Genomic DNA, 15,447 nt, shown 5'->3' with positions numbered 1-15,447 from the left:
CAAAATTATGCTTTTATGTTTTACCATTTTTATTTTGTGTGTGATTTAGTTTTGTTATTGTAGTAAAAACATGTGTCAAAATTAAATAGCGTGTGAACACATTATGTCATCTTTATTAGTGGTGCAATGGATTAAGGGCAGCGATTGAGGCTTTTTAGCTCTCCAGACTTGCCATTGGTTATTATTACAGTCGGACATAAGTAAGTAGGTATCAAATCGCTCACTCCTTTCAACAACGTCATTTATCAAAAATTGGCAATTTTCAGTTGTGCATGTTTTCGGAATGCCCAGAAAATGTACTATATCCCAGCAAAAGCGGCATATTTTTAACTTAATATTTACCCGCCACAGGGCAAAAAGTAAAATTTTTGCATTTTGAAGAAAAGGTATTGTTTAATTTTTTTTTTTTAAATATACGAAATGCTTTTCAAATGGAGAAAAAACCTTCAGGTTTTACCTAAAAAGATCTGTTGCACAGTAAAAAGTTCAATAAGTACTTGATATTTATTTTTAATACATTTTATTGTATTCTTAAACTTTAACAACGATTTCCTGAAAAATCAAGTTTTTTTGGTATATGATATTGAAAGGAGTAAGCGAAATGTGAAATGGATGATATTTATGTTGTTATTGATGTGCAGGTCCACATGATCCACCCCACATTTGCGGGTAAGATCACGGGCATGCTGCTGGAGCTGTCTCCGGCGCAACTGCTCATGCTGCTGGCCTCGGAGGACGCGCTCCGCCAGAAGGTGCGCGAGGCCATGGACCTCATCGTCATGCACCCATCCGATGCTATCTTAGGTGAGTGACCCACACATGCATGCATACAATCTAATCCAAAATATCAAACTAATTGAGAACAAAAATGATATTATGCTAGACTTTTTTTTATTTCTCTATTTGCATTTGATTACAAGAATTCCATTTTTAAGCGCCTTTTTTTCTGTATTATGAAAGCATTATTTCATGATTTGTATAAATTCGATGAGTGTAAAGATTGTACATACTTTAAAATTTTACAAATGATGTCAGATTCGTGATAATTCGTCAAAATATTGAAAAAGTGAAATACTACTTTTTTTATTTGACACATGCGCTAAACCTTCTACTTATCTAAATAAATGAGAAGTCACATGCGCTAAAAAAGATTTATTTTTGTACGTTCTGTAAGTCTGGATTTAACATTATATATAATGATACTTTCCTACAGATATTAAAAAATTAAAGGTATTAAATTGCTCATAAATAATTATGTAAAATGAATTATATACATGTTAATCGAAGAGAAAAACAACCCATTTTTTAAAGTTCCACTCCAAGCACAATAAAGAACTTAGTCTCTTTATTGGAAAGAATAGCATAATTTATTTTAAGATTGTGAAGTAGAAATATCTAGAAAATTAATTAAATTATAAAAAAAAACTGAACTATATTAAATTCATAAAAATAATAAAAAGAGCGAGAAATGTGTTTCGGGTTAAGTTAGAACTAAATCCGATCCTTAATCATTCGCCTTGTGTTATATGTCACAGATCTGGACGTGTTCACGTTGTCGGAACGCGGAGCGGGGCCGTCGGGCGTCCGCAAGGAGGAGAGCAGCGCTGCGCCACCGCCGCCACCCGGCGACGAGGCCGCGCCGCTGTTCTACGCGCCCGGCAAGCGCGGCTACTACAGCCCGCGCCAGGGCGCGCCCACCGCCGAGAGGATCAACGCCTTTAGGAACGTCGGCAGGTAAGATACAAGGGTGTTTTTGTAAATTACAGGCGCCGTTGCATAGTAGGGTAGACGCTCGACTGCGATACTGGAATCATGGGTTAAATTTCCGCCAGTTGTATACTAATTACAAGTAACTAGTAGACAGGAGCTGTTGCTTAGTTGGGTAGACGCTCGACTGCAAAACTGGCGTTGTGGGTTCGATTCCCAAGTTGCAAAATAAATTCAAGAAATATTTATTTTCAAATGGTCTGGATGTTGGATGTCTGGATGGGTTTTTACATTTATCTTCCCTATCCTTACTATCCTACCTGCAGACAAGACTCTAAAAAGAGGCTTAGCAGGTTATTCCTTAAAAAAAAATGCAAGCCCAAATCCGATCTATGCAATGTTTTTTGGCGTCTCTCGCTCTCTACCAATAGTAAGCAAGTAGAATGCTTATAAGCGTCTTTCACTCTCTACCAACAGTATGTAAAAGATGCTTTTAAGCGTTTCCCAAAAACAATGTAAAGCGACCAGAATTCCAATTAGCTTATTTAAAAAATATAACTTTTTTTTTCACCTTTTTTCCATATATAAATTTGTATTTTTTTTATTAGTACGAAAACAAGTAGTGAATGAAATCAGTAATTCAAATAAATTTTTAATTTTTTGTCTGAAATTTGTGCCTAGGTGGAGTTTTTAAAGTGCATAAAAGTATTTCATCAGTTACAGAGTCGTTTTGGGACAATTTCTTCTAAATGTTTTGGAAATTTTGAATGCACCATGAGTGTAGATGAGCAATACGAAGTCAGGTAATGAGTGTGATACATGTTGTGCATTGCAGGGTGATAGGGCTGTGCCTGCTGCAGAACGAGCTGTGTCCCATGTTCCTGAACCGCCACGTTCTGAAGCTGGTGCTGGGGCGACCCGTGCGCTTCCACGACATGGCCTTCTTCGACCCCGTGGTGTACGAGAGCCTCCGCCAGCTCGTGCTGGACGCCGAGAAGCCAGATGCTCATGCCTACTTCCAGGAACTAGATCTCAATTTCAGGTGAACATACACTCCATTTCCTTCAGTCCAAAATGTAATTTCTTACCCCCTTTTGGCTTGACTCTGGCCAGTGTCTGTACACGATGGATCCTTCAGTTCTTTGGACATGAGGATAGCCTGGAACGACAGGTTGTGATCAGTAGCCTAGAGGGGAAGAGAGTGAGAGGAAGATTCCCCACACTATGGACCGATCTAGTTAAAGTAGCAGCAGGCACCTCGATGGTTGGAGTGCTACGTGCAGCGCAGTCAAGGGATAACTGGAGAAGAGTCATTCGTTCGACAAGAGTCACAACCCTCAGTAATGAGGACTAAGATGGAGAGGAACCCCTTTTGTAAAATTCGATAGTTTTTACATCTTTTTTTTTTACCATTGTCAGCTCAATGCTGCGTAGGACACTGTATTGAATCATTGCAGTATTAACTTGATTGTCCATTATATGAAAGTATATAATCAATATAGAATATGAAAAACTAGCCATTTATTGATAATACCAAAACATTCTCTGTAATTTAGTTATTAACGTGTTTGGTTTCCCGGATGTGAGTGTTTTTTTATTCACTAAAATATTGATCTACTACCTGAAGCGCAGAACTAATCTCCCTAGCTTCATTTGGTATGATCAAATTAACACTGCATCGGATCGATGAGTGTGTAGGGGTCAGTAAAACGTGATCGTTAAAGACAAAATATTTCATTTCTGCTTGTGCGTTAGCCTGAATGCATTCTTTCATTTGTGTTTGCAGTTTGGAGGTGTGTCCCGAGGAAGGGGGAGGCTGCGTGGAGCTGGTGAGCGGAGGAAGGGACCTGGAGGTGACGGCTGTGAATGTGTACGACTATGTTAGGAAATATGCCCACTACAGAATGGTGCGCGCTCAAGAAAAAGCCCTCGAGGTATGTACCGCTTCTGCAACAACTAACTAACTAACTCCCGTCTGAAGTGTTTGAAGTCAGGTTGACTTCAAACACTTCAGACGGGAAGGGTATTTCTACCCGTTCGGTCAATTGATGCTTAAGGATGGGAAGGGTATTTTTACCTTCTGCGCCGGCCTCATTTCTAAGGCAGAAAAGAAGGAAGTATCCCATGTTTTTACATGAATATTGTATACCGATATCTTTGTCTTAACTATGTGTACATAATTATCAGATCCTGTCGCCAGCGGTCCGCAGGCGTAAAAAATACCCGTCCGAAATGTATTAAGAGCGAACTCATATTTAGTCAGTTATAAATATTTTGCATAAAACTGGGGTGAAAATTTTGGAAATGGATTATAACCACCCTACTCTCGGGTTATTTTCTGAGATAATTCTGTAGAAAAAAAATCATCTTTTTTTCTACAGAATCATGAAAACAATGTTTGTTGTATTCTACCTGATTTATTTTTGCCATAATAGGTGCTTTTAGGACGGAACTGATGTACTTTTTCACATCATTGCGTGTTCCCTCTCTCTGTCTCTCATTCAATACTTTTGGCACAGGGTTAGCGCAATGGTGCGGAAAAAAAGACGCGTATCCTGTAATAATAATAATAATAAAATTGGATAACTTATATAGCGCCATTTTCGTAAAAAAATACCTCAAGGGCGCTTCACGGTGAATGAATTGGGGAAAATATTATGGTGGAAATGATTTAGCAAACAAATGTGTTTTTAGTCTTTTTCTAAAGATCATCTCACTCTCACTATTTCTAACCATTGGTGGAAGAGCATTCCACGCCGTCGGTCCTGCAACAGCAAAGGCACGCTCGCCAAATTTAGTGCGTTGGTTGCGAGCTGGTAAGATAACTTTGCCCATTGCAGATGTTGTAGCCGATCGAAGCGTGAGATGTCTATCAACCAATTCATCTGGAATACACAGCTCCTTAAGATACTCTGGAGCCATATTGTGTATTGATTTATACATGAGTAGGCAGAGTTTATACTCAACCCTTTCGGGAAAGCGTAACCAGTGGAGATTGTGAAGTAGTGGGGTGATGTGACTGAATTTAGAAATTCCAAAAATTAGTCTCGCTGCTGCGTTTAACACTGATTGCAGTCGAGTCATTTTATTGTTTGGTAGACCCGTGTATATACCTGTAGGCCCGTATGTGTAGGGCGGTTAATTTATTGGTGTAAAAAGCAATGTTCAACTGTATATCTATGAATGGTTTTGCTCATTTTTTTTATTGAATATTCCTAAACAAAGTAAAATGATGAAAGGATGTTTATGGTTTCATGAACACTTTGTTTGGGCAGGCGATGCGGCAAGGCGTGCTGGACGTGCTGCCCGAGGGCGCCCTGGACGGGCTGACGGCGGAGGACCTGCGCCTGCTGCTGAACGGCGCGGGAGACATCAACGTGGCCGTGCTCATCTCCTACACCTCCTTCACCGACGAGTCGGGCCAGCCCGGCGACCGCCTCGCCCGCTTCAAGCGCTGGCTCTGGGCCATCGTGGACAAGATGACCCATCTCGAGCGACAGGATCTGGTGCCTATGACTATATTATTATAATTATACCATTATTAGTGTTTAGGGTAGCTAAATATTGTAGTGTCCGCCTCCGTAGTGTAATGGTCAGCACGCTAGGCTACGTTCGATTCCCAGGGGGGGGGTCAAATAAAAATATGTGATTTTTTCACTCTAATATTTATTCAATATTACCCTGGACTGGTATCTGAAGCGGAGGGCTGATCACCTTTCCTTCATGTGTTAACGATCAAGAAACACTGCGTTTATCTGATGCAGTGCCCTACGCACCATTGAGGTGCGGATAAGGGTTTTGAAGAAAATATTGTAGCACATACTTTCCTTTATTATTTTTCAATTCTTTAAATTTGTTTGTTTATTGCTTTTTACAATACATGTTTTTATTTTATTTTATGAACGTCTCACTAGGCAGAATCCGTGGTGAGACGTTCATTTACAATACAATAAATATTATTTTGAAATTACATATATTACAACATACAATATAAAATAAAGCAATGTTATCAAAATAAGTACAGTGATAAATTGACAAGTATGCAACAATAATAATATGATTAGCTGACTTTATTTAGGTGGGGTGACCAACTTTAGGCAACTCAACTTGCGTCCCATATCAAGAAACCACTTGAAAAAAAAAATTTATAATTTTAGTTAATGTGCCGCAACATTGTATACTTTGGGTGTCAGGTATATGTGGCTTCTCTGACCGGATATGATTAGCATTTTAGATACATTACATATTTTTATTAGTGGAGCAATTTTTTTATTGCTTATGAAAGAGTTACTTATTAACCCTTACTGGTCCAATGTCGAATCTAATTTGACATCGATTTTTTCCTCTTAGGTCCCATGTCCGATGTTATTCAACATTTTTTCATCATTAGTGTTATTTATGTGAATTCCAAGTTTACATTTTTGTAACTCGTATCTATTACAACAGTATGTAGAGCAGTGGACCGAAGATTTTTTTTCAATTGGAATGTAACTGTCTACCTAGATTTTTTTATTTTTATTTTGGGGGACCGGAAAGGGTTAATGTAGTACATCTCTACGTTAAGAAACAGTTTTATGCTCAGTCTTTTGAATGTGAGAATTGTCGGTGCGCAGGTATACTTCTGGACGGGCTCCCCGGCGCTGCCCGCCTCGGAGGAGGGCTTCCAGCCGATGCCGTCGGTGACCATCCGGCCTGCGGACGATGCGCACCTGCCCACGGCCAACACCTGCATCTCCCGCCTCTACGTTCCACTCTACAGCTCCCGCGCCGTGCTGCGCCACAAGCTGCTGCTCGCCATCAAGGCCAAGAACTTTGGCTTTGTATAGGTGCCCATCACTCATTCCTCTTACCCTTCGAGCTCTGTCAAGGAAACAGCCTTCGGTGTAGAAGGCAAAAAGCTGTTCAAATTTAGTATCCATCGTAGTATATACTCCGTAGGTCAGCACGCTTGGCTACCATACTGGAAGTCCCAGGTTTGATTCCCAGGAGGTTCATATAAGTATAAGTGATTTTTTCACTGAAATATTTATTCAGTATTCAATATATACCCTGGACTGGTACCTGAAGTGGAGAGCTGATCGCCTTTCCTTCATGCAGTGCCCTATCCATCGGGTGCGGATGAGGGTTTGAATGAAAATGAAAAGTTATATAACATATTTTTCTTTATATTTTTATGGACATTTAGATGCTGATAATGTTTTTGAAATATTATGCCATGTGCATTTTAAAAATTGTTTAAAACCCATTTTGGTTTTGGATAATTTGGACCTTTGACAATTTTTATTTATTGTGCACGAGACTATAAGATTGACCGAATGTAATTCATGCCGCTCTTAATACTGTAGACCACAGTATTCTGCTAGAACGTTTGAGGAAAATACATGGCATTTGTGAGAAAGCAGTATATAATCGCGAATATTCATTTATATTTCAACATTTTAAATCATTTAATTAATCAGTCTCTATTGGCCTACAGCAAGGTTCAATCATAGTTTCAATGGTAAACTAGAGAGAAGTATGAAGTTGGCTTATCCCGTTGTGAATAGTTTGATTTTGTTGCAGATGGGTTGATGTTGCGGAGACTTCCCGGGGCGCGGTGGGAAGGGACAGCTCCCCGACGGTGAAGTCTCACCCGAGAAAAACTCACAACAATAATTAGTGAGGTGTCACGCAAGTGAAACATTTGTACATTGAACGCTTACAGTGAACCCCCTCTCGCTAAGTGTAACAGAAATAAACTCCAAATCACTTAAGGGATTCTCCTATAAGTTTGTTTTTTATTTTTAGTGTGCTGCGATGACAATTTTTGCAAATGACTCGATTAAATTGATTGTCTCATTTATCGTTACGGCAACACTGGAGAATAGAAAGCAAATATAAATCTAGCGTTCGGTGTGTGTTCACATCGCTAACATCCGACGCCGCTCCCGATACTCTGCCACCCTCTCAGAGCGCGTCTTGTAGAAAGCTTATTTATATACGTAAAGGAGGGATGCGTTAGTAATGGATGATAATATCTGATTTCCTATAAGAATGAGACGTACTCAGCATCAGCGGACTCTTGTATGGACTGAAGATGGTATGATCGGAGGACTGATTAGTTAGGATAGTTGCGCAATAGCCCGCGAGTTTTCCTCGCAGCCCGTCGCGCTAGTCAGGTATGTTTTCTCTTTATTGTTTGACTTGAATTTCTACATTTCTGAAGAACTTCACTGTAACATATTTCAGCGATGATTACTTTAGGATTAATGTCGTGTGATTTAACTCTGAAAGTGATATGTATTGATACGATTGAATCTACGAGAGAGGTTATCTTTTAAATTGAATTAATTTTAAAGGCAAATTGTGATTACTGCATAACTTCCTGTTTGTTAAACGTCTCGGTATTGTTGAAAGCAATATGTCACTTGTCTATTGGCCCCTAATACACATAGTGAGACGCGTCGATTTATACAAACTAGGATCCAGTGTTGCTACAATTGTAAAAATTACCACATTTTTTCTCCTTTCAATATTTCTTTTTTGTTCTAAGTCTGAATATGTGTTTTAATTTTTCTTGGTTTTTTTTTTTAAATAACTTTATTACTTTGTTTCGGTCGATGGTGACTACGAAGCAGTTTTTTAAGTATGTTTTATGTATGAAAATAAGATATAAATTTTTAAAAGTTTATAAATATTATCTTTATTAAACACGCAATTATAAATTGTATTAGATGATCTAAGTACGTGGTGTGTGAGAAGCGGCCGTTTCCAAATTGGCATCGCGAGTAATAATATTATGTACACTGTTAAGACCGTTATTTATTTATTTGCATTTCCGGCGGTCATCCGATTCCGGAGCTCCGATCGCCTCGTTATGCCCATTTGGAAGTGGCCCCAGATGTAATTTTAAATTGGAATAATCAGCTGAAAAGTGACGCTGACATCCCGTGCGGAGAATAATGCATAAATTAGGTTTTAGTGTGACATTTACATATGCTAGAGCATCAACAATGGACAATGATAATTAATTTATTTCCGCCTCGGGTTACTCCTGTACATGTTACTAGACTAAGTTCACCGAGGCTGCCACACTATACCGCCTACTTGACGCCTACCTGACCGTCGCCAGTAACTGCCGTTACTGTAACCGATCTAGAGCTGCGTACTATATGACGGAGATATTTTGTAGAACTTTGCGATAACATCATATTAGCAACTTCGGTCATAACTTTATAAATATGTTGACAGTTTTTATGCCGCTTTTCACTACCCCTTTGAGCCAGTCGCTAATCGGTGATGAACACTTTCCGATGGTGGCCGCAGAAACCGTTATATTTTGGCGAGAAGATTTAGTTATTTTTGTTGGATTTTAAAGTTAGTAATCTTGTAAAATATTTCCCGTTATATAATGTCGCACAGTGGAAGTTGGAATTAGTATTTGGTTTCTGGCCAGAATGTAACGGGACCTTTCTTTATACTCCTTTCCTTTGCAAGACGCTTCCTTGCCACCCATGCCTATATCACTATTGGCAGTCTTTTTATTTGTTAGTTAGCATTAAGGTAATAAGATGTATATGATTAGATATATATTATTATTAAAACATTGTATCATTCCACTTGTTTTCATTTACAAATCACCCAATTTAAGCCTCCTACAAAATCCCAGCTCCTTACAAAATGCTAGTTGCACAAATTTCTTAATTATTTAAGGCCTTACTCGCAAACACAGAATTCAATCAGCAGCCGACCGACTGAGAGGTAACATGTCTGTCCACGCCCAGTTAAAAAAAAAATGTGTAGTGGATATTCTTTTGTTTTTTAGAATATATATATATATATATATATATATATATATATATATATATATATATATATATATATATATATATATATATAAAATAATATATTCTTCTTTCCATGCCCATGTTCGCTCCCTAGGTGGAGCATCCCAGGCATATGGCCAACACGAAACGTCTCCAAGTCACTCTGTCACGCGCCATCTCCTTGGTTTCCTCCCAGGGCAGTCCGGCGTCTCGAAGTTCCACTGAGTATAGTCGGTGAATGGTCGTCAGAGGCCTTCCGGCCTTATATAATATATATATTTTTTAATATATATACATATAATATTTAAAAAAAACATATTTTTGTAAGACTCCTTACCTTTCCATTACTCTTTTCTTTTCAAAAGCATATCATTATTTCAAAGAAAAACTTATTTTTTCAATGCAAAAATGGTGTTTTAAGAAAAAAATCAACTACGTAAAATGTTACCTGGATTTAGAAAAAAATTTACTGGTCCATAATGTTGATGATTTAATACAATCACAAAAATACTCATCTCTATAACAAGCTAAACTTATCAATAATCAATTACCTTTACCGCAGGCTAAGCAAGCAGCGGCACTCTGTGTACTTCCAATATTATATTCAATTTATTAACCCTTTGCACTCAAAAGTTTTTTGGTATGTGCATACTGCCAACTCAACCACATTCCGAGACTATTTGATTGTACTTGTATGATTCTAGTTTAATCATATTGAAAAGTAAACAACCAACTTTTTAAAAATATTGAGTATTAACCTTTTAACTGCCGGCAGGTACATGTATGGCGGTACCCAGCACGCCGCGAATTTTACGACAAAAATAAAACCTTCCAAACATATCGTTATTGAAAGTGTAATAACATTTACATATTTATAAAACCAAATAAATGAAAAGCGCGCTAGTCGTACAGTCATTTATCCATAATAATAAAATTCATTGTTCATGGTGCAGGGTTGTCACAAAATTTGTCATGGATAATATGAAAACTAAATTCTATGTCAAATGTAATTGTTTATGATAGTTTAATTTTAAAAGTATACATACACACACAATGATTTATAAAAATTAAAAATCATCAGAATCGACACTAAAATCACTGTCATCAGATTCGACAGTGACGGCAACTCGGGGATTATTGGACAACCCTGAGCAACCACCAGGATAAGCAATAGGCTGCTATAATTTTATTTGTCCGCCTCCGTAGTGTAATGGTCAGCACGTTCGACTACCGTTCTGGAGGACCCGGGTTCGATCCCCAGGGGGTGTAAGAATAAATATGAGTGATTTTTTTTTTTTTTCACTGTAATATTTATTCAATATTACCCTGGACTGGTACTTGAAGCGGAGGGCTGATCACCTTTCTTGGGGTGCGGATAAGGGTTTTATTATATTATATAATTTTATTTACCTTTAGCCTTTTTTTGATCGAGTAAATAAAGAGAGGAAAAATAAAAATCACAAATCTGGAAAATGCTTTTTTAATATTCATAATGTCAGTGGAAATTTCAATTGCTAAAGGACAAAATGGAAAGAAATGAAAAAAAAAATACATGTACTGCGTGAGTAATGGGACAGTATAATATCACACATCAGAAAAAAAAGTTTTACCTTTTATATCGGCTTTGTTCCATACGCACCCACATGATGTACAAGGCACCGCATCAGTTGATATGGTATTGCCTTGATCCTTAATTATATGAAGGCAAGCAAGATGATCCATTCTGCGCTTCAGATTCTTGAGTATAGGAGTGGAATATATACAAATGGAGGAGCTCAAAGCATAGGACATTACTGCTACACAAAAAATAATATAGAGTAGGGATAGTATCTAGGAGGAAAGCAGCTGAGGCACTTGGGGTCGTATTCCCGTACACGTACTAGCTTGCTTAAGTATAAGTTAATGTACATAAATGAGCCTTTTGAAGATAGACAACTATCCTATAGGTATTGTATTGACAGTCTTATCTTGATCATTAACAGATGAAGGCAAGGTGATCACTCTTCAGATGAAGGCGCTTTAGGGACGAGTCTAGGGTAATATTAAATAAATATTAGAGTGTAAAATCACTAATATTTATTTTCACCCCTCGTGGGAATCGAACCTGGGACCTCCAGCACGGTAGCTAAACACGCTAACCATTACACCACGGAGGCCAACATTTTCTGGTTTTACAGAATTAGTGCTATATTAATTATCTAATATTATTATTTACCTTTATTTTCATTGTAAATTAATGTAGCACCTCAATAATAAAAACATAACAATATTTCAAAACAGTTTTTAAAGATATAACTTTATAAAAAAATATATTTATTGGACTGAAAACATCCTGTTAATTGCACATAGGATTTAAAATTATGAATTGAATGATCCGTAAAGTCCTAAAGTTTGGCAAGTGTTTCCTTAAAATGTTAATAAAACTTTCATTAATTGATTCGGCAGTCACTTTGTGGTAAAATCTATCCATTTTAATTAATGTTTTACTTAGTAAATACCACTATTTCTTAAAATCTACATTTTATAAAATAGTGGTATTTTCTAAGTAAAACATTAATTAAAAATGTTAATAAAACATCTATGAGTTTAAAAAAAATAAAAACATTCCATGGTTCGATTTATATTGCAATATATTCTCTTTTGAGCATATCAACATTATTTTGTTCAAAGAAATAAAACCACACATTCAGTACTCGAAACACATTCGACTTTATTAGTAAGCGAACACTTTGGTCTAGACAGCATACAGTCATCACATTTTCTTAACATATCAATTAACAATTTTAAAAATTAAACACAAACATCTCCACCTTCGTACACAGGCAGTATGTGAAAACTTTCATATTCCGTTTGTTTCATGTAAGCTATAACATTACAATAAACAAAATCATCCTCCAATATAAAGCAGATCTTTATATAATCCTATAAAAATTTGTGCGAATCTCGTTTTAACACGATTTAAAAAAAATTATGTAATAAAATATCTTTAAACATATTGAACGGTATCTTACTCATACTCTATCGGGTTGTAAAATATATTCATAGACTGATATATATTCATAACTTTAGAAATTTTTAGAAATATTTACTTGTGAAATAGGTCAAATCAATTATGTATGTTATATTTTGACATACAATATCAATTTGATCTGTTAAATAGCTAACTCCATCCGGGTCCACTCATTAAAGAGAGTAAAAAAATCATAATATAACCATCAAACGGATTTATGAATTCCAGAAATGTACTTTATTAATATTGCATAACACAGAACATAACAAAGTATATTCTTGTTATGTATTGACAAATTTCAGTTGATGGTGAAATTTTATGTTTTTACTAAAGGAAGCTCAGATGGAGTTCTATCCACTGTATGGATTAAGCCGACGATTTAAGTAAGTAATCCTTTAGGTACCAGAAAATTAAAGAACGTCATCGTTCAAAATACCCATAATTTACCATATTTCTGAATTACAAGTAAATTATTTAATTTCATTATTCAATATTCTTTTTAAAATAAAAATGTTTATCCCAAGTTCAATTTGAATTCCATTCAATGACCAGAATTATCTACTAACTAATCACACGAGGCAGACTCTTCTACTTCATAATATATACACTTTTATCAGCAATAAAACTTCATAATAAAGATGTTAAATTAGAGAATTTAAGGATATGTTACCAAAAGTGAAAAATCACTCTTTGTTAGTACCAATACAAACTAAATTTAATCTTATTTTTATCAAACATTAGATTAGTTTCAGACAATGAAAATAACGGAGCAAGGAATATTACTGGAAAAGCAATGAAATGGGAGTATACTATCTTAATTTTAACTTTAGGCATTCAATGTGTAAAATATGTACAGTTTTTAATGTTTTATAAAATATTTGACACAAATGAGCAGTTCTAGGAGAGTAGAGTGAGAGGCAAATCTACCATATTTATATTATGTAAACCCGATGCATCGCCACGGATGTAACATTATGTCATCACTTTTCCAGCCTATTAGTTTTATTTTAGACAGGCACAAATTTACTTTTTGCGTTTGTATGGGAAAAAAATAAAGAAAACTTACGTCAAGTACCATCCTACAAGTTTTACGACATAGAGGAGTAGTGCCTGGAGTTGTAGTTCTGCCAGGGGCCGTGTCCCGGCCAGTTCTTGTGCCCGCGGCCTCCGCCCCTGGAACGGCCCCGTCCGCCGCCCCCCATGAGCTCCGCATTCAGAGCCGCGGCTACTAAACGCATCGGAACCGTCACATTAGTTTCCGTCATATTATTAGGATGAATTCCCAAGTTCTGCATATTGAGGGAATCCAAGTTGTTGTTGTTCCAATGGGGAGGGCATCCATCGGGACCGCCCGGGGGCCCTCCCTTGTAGCGGTTCCGGTCCTTGGGCTCGGCGGTGGACAAAAAGACCGAGGCCCCCTTGATGACGTGATCCTCCCCGCACAAGTTCTGCGCCACCTCGGGATCTAAAAATGTAACAAAGGCGAAAGCCCTGAAGGGCCGAGGCACAAACACGTCGATCACTTCCCCGAACTCCGAGAAGTAAGTTCTGAGGTCCTCTGCGGTTATTTCCTCCGTGCAGCGACCCACAAACACCTTGGACGACACCTGCGGAACTACGCCTCCCTTGGAGTTAGGAATGCAGACGTCCACCCAACGCCCGTCCATGTTATGCCTCCTGCCCAGAGCGCGCATCTGAGCAGCATAACTGTCGAAACGAATGAATCCGAACCCTTTAAACTTCCCCGCGGCGTCTCTCTTCAGCTGCATCATGACGACTTCTCCAAACTGCTCGAAGTATTTTTTTACCGACTCTTCCGTACTCTTCCAAGGGAGACCCAAACAGATGAGATCCGTACACGCTAACTTCTTTTCTAAACGCTTCGTTTTGGCCGACCCTCGTCCCTCCATTTGCTCTTCGTCCATTTTTCGCTTTAAGGGAAAAACACAAATATACACGGCGTCGGCCTTCCAGCCGTCGGTCGGCGGATGGAGGCAGCCGTCGCTGAGACGGATCCCTCTTAACGAGTTGGTCTCGGGATTGCGAAACTTCATTCCGCAGGCTCCGGGAAATACTCCTTTTACGGTTGTTAAAAGCATACTTCCATCTTTTTCCAGCGGCAGCTCGATAGGCTGCTCGTTCTCTTCCTCCGCCACTTGTAAATATTCAATAGTCATTGCAAGTATGCAATAAGTAATAACAGTAACTAAAATGTTATTCTTGCAGCATGTGCAAGGCAAACTTTTATTTTCATTTGGTGAAAAAGACGCGCCGCCTCGATTACAATATATTTTTTTTAATATCAAAAAACATGTAGATAACCCAAAAATGATCAGATGACACAAATGACAGTTCTAATTCAAAGATTATATTTCTATATCAAAGATCAGTCATGTTAAATAGACGAAAGATAATAGACAATTATTGTTCATATTTTTTTATGGCTTTTCTCCCTAGAATTGAAAATTTCTGACTGTTCTGGACAGTGTCAAGTTATTTTTTATTCATACTTTTTTACGTTTATTTTTAAAATATTAGTATTCCTCTAAGTGGGGTGAGTTTTATTAGAAATGCTAGTTTGATGAATGAGTTCTCTTACATATATATAGAATACACCTTTACAAATTTATACAATTAATTTGAAGAAATTTACAATTATATTTATATTGAAGTTAGTAAAGGGAGGTTAATAAAATTGAGATATTAGAGGTGGTGATGTAATGTCAATACTGGATAGATCTGATAGCCGTCATTTGACGGGCTCGCACGGTATGCATCTGGCATAAGTACAACCACGAAAAGCTTTTTAATGAGATTTTAAAAATCAATACTCACTGACACGTTATCAGTTGAGAATCAAAACAAAATAAACTTTTATTTTTGCAAATGAAAATTAAAGTTTTTTATTCGAATCAAAATACTCTG

At 37.3% G+C, this 15,447-nt stretch overlaps 1 protein-coding gene and 1 pseudogene across 10 annotated transcripts in view; one reads left to right on the top strand and one right to left on the bottom strand.

The window, feature by feature from the left end:
* hyd (E3 ubiquitin-protein ligase hyd) overlaps window positions 1–9,302 on the top strand; it is a 68,800-nt gene extending 59,498 nt beyond the window's left edge. For all 9 annotated transcript variants that reach the window (XM_088269598.1, XM_088269596.1, XM_088269595.1 and 6 more), the window contains 7 exons: window positions 642–804; window positions 1,536–1,734; window positions 2,543–2,749; window positions 3,494–3,641; window positions 4,983–5,213; window positions 6,321–6,533; window positions 7,270–9,302. In XM_088269598.1, the coding sequence (XP_088125724.1) occupies window positions 642–804; window positions 1,536–1,734; window positions 2,543–2,749; window positions 3,494–3,641; window positions 4,983–5,213; window positions 6,321–6,533 (1,161 nt within the window). In that variant the 3' untranslated portion in view covers window positions 7,270–9,302. The remainder of the gene's footprint in view (window positions 1–641; window positions 805–1,535; window positions 1,735–2,542; window positions 2,750–3,493; window positions 3,642–4,982; window positions 5,214–6,320; window positions 6,534–7,269) is intronic.
* A 2,895-nt stretch (window positions 9,303–12,197) lies between these two features.
* LOC148303660 (TAR DNA-binding protein 43 pseudogene) lies at window positions 12,198–14,879 on the bottom strand (annotated as a pseudogene). The gene has a single exon (XR_015838442.1). The product of XR_015838442.1 is annotated as a TAR DNA-binding protein 43 pseudogene (transcript).
* Window positions 14,880–15,447: the final 568 nt, after the last annotated feature.

This window comes from Brachycentrus maculatus, unplaced genomic scaffold, assembly GCF_059751285.1.
Source record: "Brachycentrus maculatus isolate JH-2025_06_01 unplaced genomic scaffold, ASM5975128v1 h1tg000358l, whole genome shotgun sequence".
Classification (NCBI taxonomy): domain Eukaryota; kingdom Metazoa; phylum Arthropoda; class Insecta; order Trichoptera; family Brachycentridae; genus Brachycentrus; species Brachycentrus maculatus.
The sequence above is the reverse complement of the archived record's forward strand: the minus strand, read 5'-3'. Positions and strand labels throughout refer to the sequence as shown.